Source organism: Tiliqua scincoides, chromosome 1 (genome assembly GCF_035046505.1).
Source record: "Tiliqua scincoides isolate rTilSci1 chromosome 1, rTilSci1.hap2, whole genome shotgun sequence".
Taxonomy (NCBI): Eukaryota; Metazoa; Chordata; class Lepidosauria; order Squamata; family Scincidae; genus Tiliqua; species Tiliqua scincoides.
The window spans coordinates 15,406,672-15,424,507 of NC_089821.1; the positions used below are offsets into that span (position 1 = coordinate 15,406,672).

The 17,836-nt window shown below is 45.5% G+C and overlaps 1 protein-coding gene across 2 annotated transcripts; it reads left to right on the forward strand.

Annotated features, from left to right (window-relative positions):
- The first annotated feature begins 2,780 nt into the window (after window positions 1-2,780).
- JMJD7 (jumonji domain containing 7) lies at window positions 2,781-13,283 on the forward strand. Of its 2 annotated transcripts, none has more exons than XM_066618668.1 (8): window positions 2,781-2,895; window positions 5,769-5,922; window positions 6,232-6,485; window positions 6,826-6,882; window positions 7,392-7,487; window positions 8,274-8,350; window positions 9,008-9,167; window positions 12,568-13,283. In XM_066618668.1, the coding sequence occupies exons 1-8, from the start codon at window positions 2,817-2,819 to the stop codon at window positions 12,654-12,656; spliced, it is 966 nt and encodes a 321-aa protein (XP_066474765.1). In that variant the 5' UTR covers window positions 2,781-2,816; the 3' UTR covers window positions 12,657-13,283. The 2 variants fall into 2 exon arrangements, with proteins under 2 accessions (XP_066474765.1, XP_066474774.1); XM_066618677.1 differs by having other exon boundaries at window positions 2,819-2,895; window positions 5,806-5,922.
- The last annotated feature ends 4,553 nt before the right edge of the window (window positions 13,284-17,836 follow it).

A 17,836-nucleotide genomic window follows, 5' to 3' on the forward strand; every position in this document is an offset into this window, starting at 1 on the left:
GTGCCTTAAAGCAGCTAGTCATGGAAACTACCAGAGGACAGGTGACTCTGGATTTAATATTGTGTGGTACACAGGACCTGGTTAGAGATGTCAATGTTAGTGAGCCATTGGGGACAGTGATCATGCTGCGATCTGTTTCAACGTGCACGTCAGGGAAAGAATACTGGGCAAATTGCTCACAAAAACCCTTGACTTCCTAAGTTCCTAAGCTAAGTTAGAGAGGCCGTAAAGAGCAAGGAAGCTTCCTTCTGTAAATGGAAGTCTTACCCTAATGAGGAGAATGAAAAGGAACATAAACTGTGGCAAAAGAAATGTTAGAAGGTGATATGGGAGGCCAAGAGAGACTATGAGGAATACATGGCCAGCAACATTATGGGGAATAATAAAGGCTTCTTCAAATATGTTAGAAGCAGGAAACTCGCCAGAGAAGCGGTTGGCCCTCTGGATGGTGAGGGAGGGAAAGGGGAGATAAAAGACTTAGAGATGGCAGAGAAATTAAATGAGTTCTTTGCATCTGTCTTCAAGGCAGAAGACCTCGGGCAGATACCGCTGCCCGAAAGGCCCCTCCTGACCAAGGAATTGTCAGAGAGAGATTAAAAGAGAGGATGTTTCAGACCTAATTGATAAATTAAAGATCAATAAGTCACCGGGCCCTGATGGCATCCACCCAAGAGTTATTAAGGAATTGAAGAGTGAAGCTGCTGATCTCTTGACTAAAATATGCAACTTGTCCCTCAAAACGGCCACAGTGCCAGAGGATTGGAGGACAGAAAATGTCACACCAATCTTTAAAAAAGGAAGGAGGGGGGACCCAGGAAACTATAGACCAGTCAGCCTATCATCTATACCCGGTAAGATGGTGGAATGCCTCATCAAAGATAGAATCTCAAAACACATAGACGAACAAGACTTGCTGAGGGAGAATCAGCATGGCTTCTGTAAGGGTAAGTCTTGCCTCACAAACCTTTTAGAATTCTTTGAAAAGGTCAACAGGCATGTGGATGCAGGAGAACCCGTGGACATTATATATCTGGACTTTCAGAAGGCGTTTGACACGGTCCCTCACCAAAGGCTACTGAAAAAACTCCACAGTCAGGGAATTAGAGGGCGGGTTCTCTCATGGATTGAGACCTGGTTGAAGACCAAGAAACAGAGAGTGGGTGTCAATGGGCAATTTTCACAATGGAGAGAGGTGAAAAGTGGTGTGCCCCAAGGATCTGTCCTGGAACCAGTGCTTTTCAACCTGTTCATAAATGACCTGGAGTCAGGGCTAAGCAGTGAGGTGGCTAAGTCTGCAGATGACACCAACCTTTTTTGAGCAGTGAAGACCAGAAGTGATTGTGAGGAGCTCCAGAAGGATCTCTCCAAACTGGCAGAATGGGCAGCAAAATGGCAGATGTGTTTCAACGTAAGTGTAAAGTCATGCACATTGGGGCAAAAAAATCAAAACTTTAGATATAGGCTGATGGGTTCTGAGCTGTCTGTGACAGATCAGGAGAGAGAACTTGGGGTGGTGGTGGACAGCTCGATGAAAGTGTCAATCCAATGTGCGGCGGCAGTAAAGAAGGCCAATTCCATGCTTGGGATCATTAGAAAAGGTATTGAGCACAAAACGGCTAATATTATAATGCCATTGTACAGATCAATGGTAAGGTCACACCTGGAGTATTGCATTCAGTTCTGGTCACCACATCTCAAAAAGGTGCTAAAGAGAGCGACTAAAATGATTACTGGGCTGGGGCGCCTTCCTTATGAGGAAAGGCTACGGTGTTTGGGCCTCTTCAGCTTTGAAAAGAGGTGCCGGGGGGACGGGGGGACGGGACGTGACTGAGACATACAAAATTATGCATGGGAAGGATAGAGTGTATAAAGAGATGCTCTTTTCCTTCTCACAAAACACCAGAACCAGGGGACATCCACTAAAATTGAGTGTTGGGAGAGTTAGGACAAAATATTTTTTTTACTCAAGTGTGTGGTTGGCTGTGGAACTCCTTACCACAGGATGTGGTGACGGCATCTGGCCTGGATGCCTTTAAAAGGGGATTGGACAAGTTTCTGTAGGAAAAATCCACTACGGGTTACAAGCCATGATATGTATGTGTAACTTCCTGATTTTAGAAATGGGCTATGTCAGATGCAAGGGAGGGCACCAGGATGCAGGTCTCTTATCTGGTGTGCTCCCTGGGGCATTTGGTGGGCAGCTGTGAGATACAGGAAGCTGGACTAGATGGGCCTATGGCATGCTCCAGTGGGGCTGTTCTTATGTTCTTATGATTACTAGGCTGGGGCACCTTCCTTAGGAGGAAAGGCTACAGCATTTGGGGCTCTTCAGTCTAGAAAAAAGGTGCCTGAGGGGGGACATCATGGAGACATCCAAAATTGTGCATAGAGTGTTCTTTTCCCTCTCACACAGGACCAGACCCAGGATAAAATTGTGTGTTGGGAGAATTAGAACAGACCAAAAAAAAAAAGAAAGGCAGCGTGGAAGGAGTCTGTGGAACCCCCTGCCACATGTTGCGGTGATGGTGTCTGGCCTGGATTTCTGGAGAAGTCCATGCCAGGTCCCAAGCCATGCTGGGTCTGTGCAGCCTCCCGGTTTGAGAAGCAGGCTGTCTCTGCAGGCCAGGAGCAAGGGAGGCAGCAGGGGACGGGTCCCTTGTGGTCTTGGGTGCTCGCCGGCGCATCTGGGGGGCCCCGTGGGACGAGGAGGCTGGCCTGGACGCCCCCTTTGGCTCTGCCGCTGAGGCTGGGCGGGGACTGGGCCCAGGGCGGAGCGAGACCCGGGCAGGCAGCGCGCCTGCCGGGGAGGCTGCGCCATGGCTGGCGCCGGCGGGGACAGGGAGGCGCTGCGAGCCGTCAGGCGGAGCCTGGAGAGCTTCCCCCGCGAGGCCAGAGGTGAGCTTGGCGCGCAAGAAGCCCCCGGGGCCGCGCTGCTCCTCGCGTTGCGGGCGCAGAGGCTTCCCGCGGCCAGCAGCGCCTCCCCCGCTCCGCGCCCGCCTGATTGCGCACCAGGCGCCTCCCTTGGTCGCGCCTCCCCGGAGGGGCTCCCCCCAGATGGCTGAGGCCAGGTCTAGGGCTGTCTACTCGGAAGTCAGTCCATTATAGTCCATGGAGCTTACTCCCAGGAAAGTGTGGATAGCATTGCAGCCTGTAGTTCCCATCCCAAGTACAGTTTTCTGAACCAAGGCCAGTGCAGCAGGCAGGGACCTGCGGTGGGTGGGGAGGCAGGTGAGGCAGAGCCTCCCCATTGGGGGCTTTCGAAAAGCATCACCCCGTGTGAGATGCGCAAGCGCACACAACCCATGCGCTCTGCTTGCACACCTCACATTCAGCAGCGTGCGGGTTGTGTGTCCTTGCACACCGCACACGAGGCAGAGCTTTTCAAAGGACTCTGGTGGGGAGGCTCTGCCTCACCTGGCTCCCCACCCACCCCACATCCCTGGCAACGCATCTCTTTCAGCAAAGGGGTTGCTGCTCCCTTGTGTCACTTTTGTGAGGTGTGCAGATGTCTCAGGGTGGCTCTGGGAGTTCATTTGCAATGGCAGGAGTGACAAAATACCACCCTCTCCATGCGCTTGCCTGGCGGGGGGGGCGACAATTCTGCGTTGCACCCTTCTGTGAACTCATCCAGTGTTTCTCAACCAGTGGTGCTTGAGATGGTGTCCAGTGGGACTCCAGACCCTTGCCCCCTGGCACAAACTCAATGCAACAAGCCGCAGTAGGAGGCGGGCAGAGCAGAGCTCCAGGGTGCACTTCCACCCTGAGCCTCTTACTGGTATTTGTCTCATTGCGTCTGGCCTCCCAATCCAGAGGTAACTGGCGATGACCTCATTGCCAGTTACTTCTGGTGGTACTTCCAATAGGTGGGCCAGGCAAAGTGGTACAGCAGGGGACAAACCTTGAGAAACACTGAACTAGTCATTTTTGTTTTTTCTTACAGCTCTGCGGAAGTGCCAGTCTGGTAGCTTCTGGCTGGATCTGCAGTGGCTCTAAATTGATCACATGCTAAAGCAGGGATGTCAAATGTAAGGATGCAGCCTACTGAATTCCTTCATCTGGCCCTCAGTGCTCTCAGCACCGCAATCAGTTGCTGAGCTGTGCTGAGGTGTCACTGCTAAAAGGGTGGTCTGTGTGATGATTGGGCTCTCCCGCATCTTGAAGATATGATCAAAATTTGCATATTTTCTTTTGTCTCATTTGCAGCTAAGTTCCTGAGTGAGACAAGAGTGCTTATTTATTTTTTATTATTAATAAATAATTTATAAATAATATTAATACATAATAAATAATTGATTTGAATTGAGTGCTTATTTCTGGTCTTGACCTGCTTAATGACATCACTTCTTGCTTAATGACATCACTTCCAGCTCTCCGCAGGCATCATGAATGCTGTTCGGCCCACTGTATGAAACAAGTTTGACACCCCTGTTAAAGCATACAAGTCATTTTTGTGTCTAGAAGTTTAGAAAACTGCCTTGTGTGAACTGGACTTTCAGGCCTTTCAGGTCCTTAGAATTGTCCAAAAACCAAAATATGGGAAAAAAAGTTTTATTTGGGTTTTATTTCTTATTTAATGAGGGGGGATGCATGGGAAGGTGCATATAGTTGCATCTGCTGACACTATACCACCTACCTAGTACAATTTTAAAGTGATTATAATTTATAAGTATAATGTACATTTTGAATTAAAACAAATAACACAGTTTTCTGCACTTCTAACTTTGAAAACACCAAAATCCATGAAAAAATATACTGTTTTCTCCAACTTCAATCCATGGGCCAGGATATTTTATAAAACCTACTTATACAAAACCTACCGACTACTTATAAAACCAGCTTATGACTGATTTTACCATAAAATCAGATTTTACCATAGCAAGCCTCCCAATTTTTTGTTTCAGTTTGGATTCAATTTGGATACAATTCAATTTGGATAAACAAATCGCATTCCAAATCTTTCTGGGTGTAACAGACTTTGGCCAGAGCATTCTGTGGGAAGAAGGCTTCTGCTGTATTTTTTTTTTTTACATAAGGAAGAATTAGGATGAAGATATTCAGTGTTGCTTAATATCAGGTAATTATCCCTTAATCCCCTGAGTGCTTTGTCCTAATCCACCAAGTATGGGATTTTCCCCATTCTTTACTGCAAAAATGGATGCAACCGTTGTGAGTACAGAAGTAGAGAATGAAAGTATATTTCATATTTGCTAATCCAGAGGGAAAAGGGTGTGTTATTTTATATATGGTCTCAGTCTTGGGGAGAACAGGAGGGGCCCAGGGAAAAGTTCTGTGACTGAGATAGTTCTGTGACATGTTAAGGATCATATGAAGACCACTGGAAATTCATCCTGCATGATGACATCTCCCCATTGTGATTGTAACGCATGACACTGGTCTCCACATCGTTTTGGACCCCAGCATGGAGAATTTCCACATGATCCATTCAAGAAATGACATACTGCTGGATAGAAATTCTCATCATTAGGTACTTTGATGGCATGGCCTGCTGTGGATGTAGTAGAGAAGAGTCAGCATATGGAGGTCACTTCCAGTTGCTCAGATAATTGTGCTCAGGAACCACATTCTTGCTCAGCAAGGAGCCAGATGTTTATAGGCCATGCTTGCTGTAGCAACTGTTTTTAAACCATTAAGGAAAACTTTTGGAAATGTGGAGTAAAGCTGTATCAAAGAATTCTGTTAGGCAGCTTCGTCAGCCCTTTAACAAATTGCAAGATTATTCACAGAAATTATTTCTTTCCCCTCAACAGAATTGTGCTTGACAGAGTCTGTGCCTTATCTTGATAGCCTCCCATCTCCCCTGGAATTCTATCGAGAATGGGTGTGCCCAAACAAGCCATGTATAATTCGGAATGCACTCAACCACTGGCCAGCTCTGAAAAAGTGGACTTTACCTTACTTGAGGTAAGACATAGCAGAACCTGTCTTCAGTTACAAAAGGATGCTTCTTAATGTTTATAACGGCCTTCCAGAAAACCTGTGCTGTCCCTGGTGTAACCAGCTGGAAAGCTGATGACTTAGTAAACAATGTGGTGGCTGTAATACCTAAAATATAAGCCAAAAATATTTCTGATTCTAGGACACCAGCACAGAGTATTTAGATGCCAAGCAATTCTTTCAAATCTTAAGCCTTGGTTGTGGTTTAATTCTACTTTTTTGTCTGATGTGTCTATTTCTTGGACCCGTGTAAATCTTCTGTGTATTTTGGTGCAGGGAAATAGTGGGCTCCAAGTTGGTGAGTGTGGCAATAACACCCAATGGGTATGCTGATGCAGTTTATCAGGACTGGTTTGTCATGCCAGAGGAACGATGCATGCCCTTCAGTGCTTTCTTGGATATTGTGGAGAAGAAAGTAGCTTCTCCAGGGGTCTTCTACGTGCAGAAACAGTGTTCAAACCTGACTGAGGAATTCCCTGAACTCTTGGGCGATGTGGAGCCAGACATACCGTGGATGAGCGAGGCACTTGGTAAACAGAAAAATTCTAGTTTTATTAAATACTGTGCTAACACCAATTTCAACTGCTTCCAGAGTTTATACTTTCAGTAGTTATCTCTTGCTTCCGTTGATGAGTGAACCCACCTCTTCAGGCAGAGGAAAATGAGGACAATAGTGAATGAATATGATTGTCTCCTACTAGTTGTTCATTATCAGTTTTGTGTACATAATTATGCCATTTGTGCCAATACATATTTATTTAAAAAGGACTGTAAGAAACCAAATGGGAGGAAAATTCTTTTTCTGATGATCTTTTAACTTAAGATAGCAAATTCTGTTTTGTCCTGTTTACTGGTTTCCTTTTCATACAGGGAAGAAGCCCGATGCTGTAAATTTCTGGCTAGGAGAATCTTCTGCAGTGACCTCTTGTAGGTACCAAGTGATAAATGTAATCTCAGCTGCAATGTTGCCTTTGAGTGCAAGGATGGGTAGGGGAATCCTTTTAGAAAAACCATACTTCTGTTTCGAGACATTCGCCTATAAAACCATAATTATAAATTAAAAAATTCTTACCACCTAACTATACTCATCTTCACTGAATCAATTTCCTTTTGAAACTAGTTTAGAATGGACTCTAAGGATTTTTTGTAGTCTGTAATTGTTGCATATCACAACATGATGCTGTAATATCAATGATACATGATACTGGACAAATTCTACATGCTTAAGTCTGATGTTAGTGCCTAGATTTTTTTTAATTCTTCCATTGAAAGAGGGCTTGTGAGGCATAAAAGAATCATGCTAGTTATTTTAGATTTTATTCTGGTGTTTATAAAATAGTATTTTTCTAGCTCTGCTTATAATAGAGATAATGAAACTCTCCTTCCTCTTCTTATTGTCCTTTTACCAATCTCTCTCTCCCCTCCCACAATCTCAGTACATAAAGACCATTATGAAAACTTATACTGTGTGATTTCTGGAGAGAAGCATTTTCTACTGCATCCACCAAGTGACCGTCCTTTCATCCCATATGGTATGTGTTCTTGGACATAGATGTAGTGTGAGATATATAGTACAGTAAAACTCCAATAGTTGTGTGTCCAAATGTCATTTGCTAAGACAAATGAATGGCATTCCTGATAGTCCATCATCAATATTGCAAGAGTCGAGTGAGCTTGGCTAAAGCGCTTGGGGTCAGTGATGGCCCAGCTGCCTTGGCTCTGAGTTTGTGTTCCAGCTGAGCCCGGAATATCCGATAAACTGGCACCACCTAGGTCCCAAAGGTGCTTGCTGGATTATCATACATCTATTGTACTAGGCTTCTGGAATTGATTAGAATAATCTAAGGTGGAGATGAATTTTTGCAGTATCTTACCAATCAACATGAACACACTTTAGTGTTTCCTTTAGGGAGTAAGCCATGTGTAACAGAAGGGATATTGGCAGCTTGGAGTTGTGGCATTTATGGGCAGGGCCAGATGGGTTTGTGGACCTTATTGTGGCACTGCACTCCAGCCAGCTTCTCTTGCACTGCATCATTGCCTGCTCCGTAGCTCAGGAAATGAGGGCTAAACCCACTGAGGCACAGGAGGCTGCATATGTACTATAGTGACATTATCTCATGATTGGGACTTGATGTTATACTTACCAAAAAGTTTTCCAAGACTTTTATAATAGATACTTCCACATAGAGCCAATTCTGGCTGTGTTTGCTGGCTGAAATAAACCCCATTCTTATAATTTTGGTCTCCCTAATATCAAACCTTTAAATTCTCTTACCTTTGCCTCTTTTTGACAATGCTCATGTTTCACTTTCCAGGGCTGTACCCACCAGCAACCTACCACATATCAGAAGATGGGTTATATGAGCTGGTGCCTCAAAAAGGGGCAGAGAAGGTATTAATGAGGCTTTGTGTTGGGTATGAACTATGGGTGTAGCTGCTAACAGGGAATATTGCGGCCTGCATTGCAAGTTTAAAATATCTGTAGGTAAAAATAAACAGAAAAGAGGGTCCGATTCGCACTTGTGCATAACATGTCTAGAATGATTTTTCTAGCCTTACTTTGCACTGACACTCACGCCCAATTGCTTTTGTAATGGTAACTCACCATCAAAAGACAGGTGAGACTAGTCTCCAGCCTCATTATTAGGGGTGGTGCTGCTGATGCATTCTGAATATGTAGGTTAGGGCCAGAATTTACTCTCTCTCATGTACCAAGAAAACCATATATACTACTTATGAAAATCATCTCTGTCTCTCTCTGTCTCTGTGTGAGTTGCTACTTTGCACCAAACTAGGTATTTGGGGCAACTGCATTTTATATCAAAAACCAGTGAGAGCAAAACTGATTACTTTAGCCAAATGTAATTAGTGGGGATCAAGAAAATGTAGAATGTCGCATTGTGTGCTGATCATAGGGGCCTTTGTTCCTAGGTATTTTTCAACCATTTGTTATCAGTAGAGGAAAAACTTCATAAGTTTCTGGGGAAATTGATAGACAGTTTCTGTCTTAGCAAAGTCATGTCTCTCACACCAAGTTTCATCTCCACAGGTGCCCTGGATCCCACTAGACCCTTTAAATCCAGATCTGGAAAAGTACCCAGAATATGCCCAGGCAAAGTCTTTCCACTGTATCATTAAGGCTGGTGAGATGTTGTATCTTCCTTCTCTCTGGTTTCATCACGTTCAGCAGTCACATGGCTGCATAGCAGGTGAGTAGTACCTGTCAAAAGCATATTTAATTTGCTATACCTGCAGCAACCAGATTGCTTCATCCTGTTTCTCCATCCAGGTATCGTTTATTCCCTCATCCTTCAACTGAAGAACTCTCTTCAAGATATCAATTAGGACTTGTTCTCCCCTTTCTAGCCAGAATAAGCCATTTGTACATATACAGTAGATGAAATCAGATCCAAATTACTGTGATGTCAAGGGTGGAAAATCCAAATTGCATTGGCGAACACATTCTTTCAGAGACACTTGTCTGCCATTACTGATTTTATTATGAAGGTAGAAGGAAGGCCCATAGCCAGGGAGACAGACCAGGGACAGACTGCACTTGCTCCCGGTGTGGAAGGGATTGTCACTCCCGAATCGGCCTTTTCAGCCACACTAGACGCTGTGCCAGAACCACCTTTCAGAGCGCGATACCATAGTCTTTCGAGACTGAAGGTTGCCAATAATAATATAAGGTTCTGAGGAACCTGAGTTCTCAGCAGTGCAGTGTGAAACCACTGTACAGGTGGGAGATTGGTATCCACTGATTTGGTTTCCACTGATTTGACTCACTACTGATACTGAGGTCCACCTTTAAATGCCTTGTAACAAGAAAAAAAAGTGCCAAAATCCAATTTCCTACCTTTGTGCTGTTAAATAATTCTGGTTTCATTCCACTGCATTCCATTATTCACCCCATCTAGTGATGGGCAGCCCAATCCTGAGCCGGGGTACGTGGCTGCAGCTGTGCTGAGAACAGCTGCCACCCATCCTGCATGCCTCAGCCTGCCACGGGAGGCGCCTCTGGAGAAGGGGACTTTCGGCCCCTTCTCCTGGGTGAGGGAAGCAGCCCCACAATGGGGCTACTCATTAAGATAAAGCCATTTGTGTAGGACGCCGAGCTCTACACAAGATAAAGCCGTTTGTGTAGGGCACTGAGCCCTGCACTAACGGACAGGATCCGGTGGAGCTCTGCCTCCCGCCTCCCCGCTCCCTTCCCCCCCCCCCGGAGACACACACACACACACACACACACAATTTACAGTAGAAACAGAAACATGCCCCAGGCTGACTAGTGAAGGAATGGATGATCAAGGATTAAAATTGTGTGGGTGTCATAAGAACATAAGAATTGCCCCACTGGATCAGGCCAAGGGCCCATCTAGTCCGGCTTCCTGTATCTCACAGTGGCCCACCAAATGCCTGAGGGAGCTCACAAGACAACAGACACAACTTATGGCCTGGTGCCCTCCCCTGCATCTGGTAATCAGAGGCAGCCTGCCTCTAAAATCAAGAGCTCACACATACCTACTATGACTTGTAACCCGTAATGAACTTCTCCTCCAGAAATTTGTCCAATCCCCTCTTAAAGGCATCCAGGCAAGATGCCATAACTACTTCTTGTGGCGAAGAGTTCCACAAACTAATTACATGCTGGGTAAAGAAATATTTTCTTCTGTCTGTTCTAACTCTCCCAACACTCAACTTTCATGGATGTCCCCTGGTTTTGGTGTTTTGTGAGAGGAAAAAGAGCATCTCTCTAGCTACTCTGTCAATCCCCTGCATGATTTTGTATGTCTCAATCGTATCCCCCGTCAGGCGCCTCTTTTCTAGACTTAACAGGCCCAAACGGTGTAGCCTTTCCTCATAGGGAAGGTGCCCCAGCCCAGTAATCATTTTGGTTGCTCTCTTCTGCACCTTTTCCATCTCCACTATATCCTTTTTGAGATGTGGCAACCAGAACTAGACAACAACAACAACAACAACAACAACAACAGTATTTACAGGTGTGTAAATTTACAGGTGTGTAAATTTAAAAACACAGTATTCCAGGTGTGGCCTTACCATTGATTTGTACAATGGCATTACAATATTAGCCGTCTTATTCTCAATGCCTTTCCTAATGATCCCAAGCATGGAATTAGCCCTCTTCACAGCCGCCGCACATTGGGTCAACACTTTCATTGAGCTGTCCACAAGGACCCCAAGATCTCTCTCCTGATCTGTCACAGACAGCTCAGAACCCGTTAGCCTATGTGTGAAGTTTTGGTTTTTTGCCCCAATGTGCATGACTTTACACTTACTTACATTGAAACGCATCTGCCATTTTGCTGCCCATTCTGCCAGTTTGGAAAGATCCTTCTGGAGGTCTTCACAATCTCTTCTGATCTTCACCACTTGGAAAAGTTTGGAGTCATCTGCAAACTGGGCCACCTCGCTGCTTAGCCCTGCTTCCAGGTCATTTATGAAGAGGTTGAAAAGCACCGGTCCCAGGACAGATCCTTGGGGCACACCACTTTTCACCTCTCTCCATTGTGAAAACTGCCAATTGACACCCACTCTCTGCTTCCTGGACCTCAACCAGTTCTTAATCCAGGAGAGGACCTGCCCTCTAATTCCCTGACTGTGGAGCTTTCTCAGCAGCCTTTGGTGAGGGACTGTGTTAAACGCTTTTGAAAGTCCAGATATATAATGTCCACGGGTTCTCCCGCATCCACATGCCTGTTGACCTTTTCAAAGAATTCTAAAAGGTTTGTGAGGCAAGACTTACCCTTACAGAAGCCATACTGATTCTCCCTCAGCAAGGCCTGTTCGTCTATGTGTTTTGAGATCCTGTCTTTGATGAGACATTCCACCATCTTACCTGGTATAGACATTAGGCTGACTGGCCTATAGTTTCCCTGGTCCCCCCTCCTTCCCTTTTTAAAGATCAGTGTCTGTATAGAAAGCTGATTTGAAGTTGCTTCCCATTCACTTGAACCAAGTCAGTGGAATCCCTCTTTTTCTTCTGTGCTGAAATAACATGGTAAAATCAACAGCAGAAAAAGTCACTTCACACAAACAGCTTTCTACAGAGAATAACGCCCATCAGTGGGAGCAGCAGGGGGGTAGAGTTGCACTGGGTGATGCGCATGGGGGGGAGGGTAACACCACTACTGACAAAAAAATTTTAAATCTTGGTATTTTTGAATAATACTATCATGTTAGATATCATTCGATGTGTAATTTCATGCAGAATGCAATGGAACAAACTGCGTTGAAATTTCTATGTTCTGTCAAAAGTTATAGCGAAAAAACGATCAGGAACGGGGTGATGGTACATCACCATGCCCACTGCCCACGGCTTTGCCCCGCCCACTGCATGGGAGGAGGTCCATCATGGGGGTAACTTGCTGGCCTCCCGCATCGGGTGACATAAAACCTAGTGGCACCACTGATGCCTGTGCAAGTCCATTAGCTAGTGGCTATTGCTATTGTAAAATGTTAATTAGGCACAAATCTCTTGCTGGGATTGATACTGTCTGCCAGTCATATGTTGTAATGGTTGGTTGGAAATGAAAATCATTTTTCTCCCCGAAGGTAGATTATAAATCTTGTTGTTTCTTTTCTTCCCAGTGAATTATTGGTATGACATGGAATATGATCTGAAGTACTCTTACTATCAGCTGCTGGATTCTCTTGCAAAAGCTGTGGCACTGAAATAGCACAGTTTTACCACCTTGGAACAACATTCTAATGAATCTGGTCAAAAGATGCAACTGTGAATGCCCACTTTGCCATTAACATTAACTGGATAAGATTATTTAATAATGGCCTGTCAGATAAAGGATGACTGTTTTAAAGTCAGGATACCTTAACATCAAGTGGATGTTCCTGAGGAATGTGGTCCAGTGTCTATCTTGAGGAAACTCTTGAGAGTTGTAGCAGATTACTTAGTTTCAGTGTTCTGTCAGTTGCCAAATTAATCTCAGTGTTAAGGTTGCATTCACGGATGAAGTTGATTTCTAGATCAACTTTGATCATTCTTTTTTCATGCACAACTCCCCAGCTTGCAAATATAAGGATAAGTTCTGGGTTCAAATTTGTGGAGCCATGAAGATTATTCAGTTGCTGTCTCTCAGCTTAACCTACCTCACAGGGTTGTTGTGAGGCTACAAGAAGCAAGAAGCTATGTACACCACTCTGAGCTCTTTGGAGGGGGGAAGAGTGGGATATAAATGGGAATAATAATGGTATCAATTTTTCATTGTATGAAAAATAATTATTGGATTAATTATTGTTTCAAATATTAATAAATTGATTTCATTTAAATAAACTATGATAAATCTTAACTATACTGTTTCAGTGAAAGAATTCAAAATGCAATCAATGTGATCCAAATTACTCTCTTAATTCTTCTGCATTCATAAGAGTCAAGCATTTAAGAATACTTTCCTTTGTAGTTGTTAATTTATTGAGTTGACAGAAGATGACAAAGATTACCACATGATAGTAACAGCAAGCCCAACATCTTCTAAACAAACAGAGCCACTCCCAGCCTAGGATGGTGTGGTGGTCTAGGAGTTTGTAGTGGTCTGTGGAACTCCTTGCCACAGGATGTGATGGCATCTGGCCTTGATGCCTTTAAAAGGGGATTGGACAGATTTCTGGAGGAAAAGTCAATCCCAAATTACAAGCTGTGATGGCTATGTGCAACCTCCTGATTTTAGAAATAGGCTACCTCAGAATGCCAGGTGCAAGGGAGGGCACCAGGATGCAGGTCTCTTGTTGTCTGGTGTGCTCCCTGAGGCATCTGGTGCACCACTGTGAGATACAGGAAGCTGAACTAGATGGGCTTTTGGCTTGATCCAGCGGGGCTCCTTCTTGTGTTCTTATGGGTTGGATTGTGACCAGGTTCTGATTTTGACCAGATCCAGGTTCAAAACATTAAGCTTCCTGGATGGCCTTCCATCAGGAAGCTTCCTGGATTAACAGTCACTCTTAGTCTCACCTACCTCACAGGGTTGTTGTGAGGGACAAAAGGAGGGAAGGAACTATGTACCATGCTGAGCTCCTTGGAGGGGAAAGGTAGAATAAAAATGTGAAAAATAAAATAAAATGTCTCAAATGTCTTCAGGATGTGGTTTCTGCTGGTGATGGGGGCATATCCTTGAATACCACTGAACCATCACTTGCCTGCCTGGTGCGAAGGTTGCGGACATCACTTCTCGTCTAGACAGGCTAGTAGACAGTGCTGGGGGAGAGGTAGTGGCTGTGATGCATGTCGGCACCAACGACGTGGGCAAGTGTAGCTGGGAGGTCCTGGAGGCCAAATTTAGGCTTTTAGGCAGGAAGCTGAAAGCCAGGACCTCAAAGGTAGCATTCTCTGAAGTGCTACCTGTTCCACGCGCAGGGCCAGCTAGGCAGGCGGAGATCAGGGGTCTCAATGCGTGGATGAGACGGTGGTGTAGGGAGGAGGGGTTTAGATTCGTTAGGCACTGGGGAACGTTTAGGGACAAGCAGGGCCTGTACAAGAGGGACGGGCTCCATTTGAACCAGAATGGAACCAGACTGCTGGCGCATAACATTAAAAAGGTGGCAGAGCAGCTTTTAAACTGATCCCTGGGGGAAGGCCGACAGGAGCCGAGGGGCATCTGGTTCGGGACTCCTCATCCCTATGGGATGAGGATGGGGAGGTTAGAGAACAACAAGACAAAGGCAGAGTAGGAAAAGAAATTGGGAAAGGTAGGGTGATGGGATGTGATAGACGGTTTGGCACAATGAGAGGATGCGGGGACAAAGGAGCGAATAAGCAGCACATCCTGGGGCATTCCGTGTAATAAAGGCTTTTATGCGAATGCCCGAAGTCTACAAGCAAAGGTGGGAGAACTGGAATGTCTGGTGACAAGGGAAAATACTGACATAGTGGGCATAACGGAAACCTGGTGGAATGCGGAGAATCAGTGGGATACCGCAATCCCGGGCTATAAACTCTACAGGAGGGACAGGCAGGGGCGTGTTGGAGGTGGGGTGGCCCTTTATGTTAAGGAAGGGATAGAATCCAGCAAAGTAGAGATTGAAGGTGGGTCCGACTCCACCGTAGAATCTCTGTGGGTTAAATTACCAGGCTTGTGCAGCGATGTAATACTGGGGGCGTGCTATCGTCCTCCAGACCAGAAATCGGATGGGGACCTTGAAATGAGGAAACAGATCAGGGAGGTGACAAGGAGGGACAGGGTTGTAATCATGGGGGACTTCAATTATCCTCATATTGACTGGGTCAATTTGTGTTCTGGTCACGATAAGGAAACCGGATTTCTTGACGTGCTAAATGACTGTGGCTTAGATCAGCTAGTCATGGAGCCCACCAGAGGACAGGTGACTCTGGATTTAATATTGTGCGGTACGCAGGACCTGGTTAGAGATGTAAACGTTACTGAGCCATTGGGGAACAGTGATCATACTGCGATCCGTTTTGACGTGCACGTTGGGGGAAGAATACCAGGCAAATCTCTAACAAAAACTCTTGACTTCCGACAGGCGGACTTCCCTCAAATGAGGAGGCTGGTTAGAAGGAGGTTGAAAGGGAGGGTAAAAAGAGTCCAATCTCTCCAGAGTGCATGGAGGCTGCTTAAAACAACAGTAATAGAGGCCCAGCAGAGGTGTATACCACAAAGAAAGAAGGGTTCCACTAAATCCAGGAGCGTGCCCGCATGGCTAACCAGCCAAGTTAGAGAGGCTGTGAAGGGCAAGGAAGCTTCCTTCCGTAAATGGAAGTCTTGCCCTAATGAGGAGAATAAAAAGGAACATAAAGTGTGGCAAAAGAAATGTAAGAAGGTGATACTGGAGGCCAAGCGAGACTATGAGGAACACATGGCCGGCAACATTAAGGGGAATAATAAAAGCTTCTTCAAATATGTTAGAAGCAGGAAATCCGCCAGAGAAGCGGTTGGCCCTCTGGATGGTGAGGGAGGAAAAGGGGAGATAAAAGGTGACTTAGAGATGGCAGAGAAATTGAATGAGTTCTTTGCATCTGTCTTCACGGCAGAAGACCTCGGGCAGATACCGCTGCCCGAACGGCCCCTCCTGGGCGAGGAGTTAAGTCAGATAGAGGTTAAAAGAGAAGATGTTTCAGACCTCATTGATAAATTAAAGATCAATAAGTCACCGGGCCTTGATGGCATACACCCAAGGGTTATTAAGGAATTGAAGAATGAAGTTGCAGATCTCTTGACTAAGGTATGCAACTTGTCCCTCAAAACGGCCATGGTGCCAGAAGATTGGAGGATAGCAAATGTCACGCCTATTTTTAAAAAGGGAAAGAGGGGGGACCCGGGAAACTATAGGCCGGTCAGCCTAACATCCATACCGGGTAAGATGGTGGAATGCCTCATCAAAGATAGGATCTCAAAACACATAGACGAACAGGCCTTGCTGAGGGAGAGTCAGCATGGCTTCTGTAAGGGTAAGTCTTGCCTCACAAACCTTATAGAATTCTTTGAAAAGGTCAACAGGCATGTGGATGCAGGAGAACCCGTGGACATTATATATCTGGACTTTCAGAAGGCGTTTGACACGGTCCCTCACCAAAGGCTACTGAAAAAACTCCACAGTCAGGGAATTAGAGGACAGGTCCTCTCGTGGATTGAGAACTGGTTGGAGGCCAGGAAGCAGATTGTGGGTGTCAATGGGCAATTTTCACAATGGAGAGAGGTGAAAAGTGGTGTGCCCCAAGGATCTGTCCTGGGACCGGTGCTTTTCAACCTCTTCATAAATGACCTGGAGACAGGGTTGAGCAGTGAAGTGGCTAAGTTTGCAGATGACACCAAACTTTTCCGAGTGGTAAAGACCAGAAGTGATTGTGAGGAGCTCCAAGAAGGATCTCTCCAGACTGGCAGAATGGGCAGCAAAATGGCAGATGCGTTTCAATGTCAGTAAGTGTAAAGTCATGCACATTGGGGCAAAAAATCAAAACTTTAGATATAGGCTGATGGGTTCTGAGCTGTCTGTGACAGATCAGGAGAGAGATCTTGGGGTGGTGGTGGACAGGTCGATGAAAGCGTCGACCCAATGTGCGGCGGCAGTGAAGAAGGCCAATTCTATGCTTGGGATCATTAGGAAGGGTATTGAGAACAAAACGGCTAGTATTATAATGCCGTTGTACAAATATATGGTAAGGCCACACCTGGAATATTGTGTCCAGTTCTGGTCGCCGCATCTCAAAAAAGACATAGTGGAAATGGAAAAGGTGCAAAAGAGAGTGACTAAGATGATTACGGGGCTGGGGCACCTTCCTTATGAGGAAAGGCTACGGCGTTTGGGCCTCTTCAGCCTAGAAAAGAGACGGCTGAGGGGGGACATGATTGAGACATACAAAATTATGCAGGGGATGGACAGAGTGGATAGGGAGATGCTCTTTACACTCTCACATAATACCAGAACCAGGGGACCTCCACTAAAATTGAGTGTTGGGCGGGTTAGGACAGACAAAAGAAAATATTTCTTTACTCAGCGTGTGGTCGGTCTGTGGAACTCCTTGCCACAGGATGTGGTGCTGCCGTCTAGCCTAGACGCCTTTAAAAGGGGATTGGACAAGTTTCTGGAGGAAAAATCCATTATGAGGTACAAGCCATGATGTGTATGCGCAACCTCCTGATTTTAGAAATGGGTTATGTCAGAATGCCAGATGCAGGGGAGGGCACCAGGATGAGGTCTCTTGTTATCTGGTGTGCTCCCTGGGGCATTTGGTGGGCCGCTGTGAGATACAGGAAGCTGGACTAGATGGGCCTATGGCCTGATCCAGTGGGGCTGTTCTTATGTTCTTATCACTTACCTGGAGCAGAATTTTCATAATGCAAGAACATTTATTGGCTGAGTTGGATCCCATATTATAATTCTTCCAGGG

Excerpts from the sequence above, each read along its gene's own strand:
- JMJD7 (XM_066618668.1), top strand. The coding sequence starts at position 2,817 with ATGGCTGGCGCCGGCGGGGACAGGGAGGCGCTGCGAGCCGTCAGGCGG. Across the intron at positions 6,883-7,391 it reads ATCTTCTGCAGTGACCTCTT|TACATAAAGACCATTATGAA; the intron begins GTAGGTACCAAG and ends CCACAATCTCAG. Across the intron at positions 9,168-12,567 it reads GTCACATGGCTGCATAGCAG|TGAATTATTGGTATGACATG; the intron begins GTGAGTAGTACC and ends TTTTCTTCCCAG.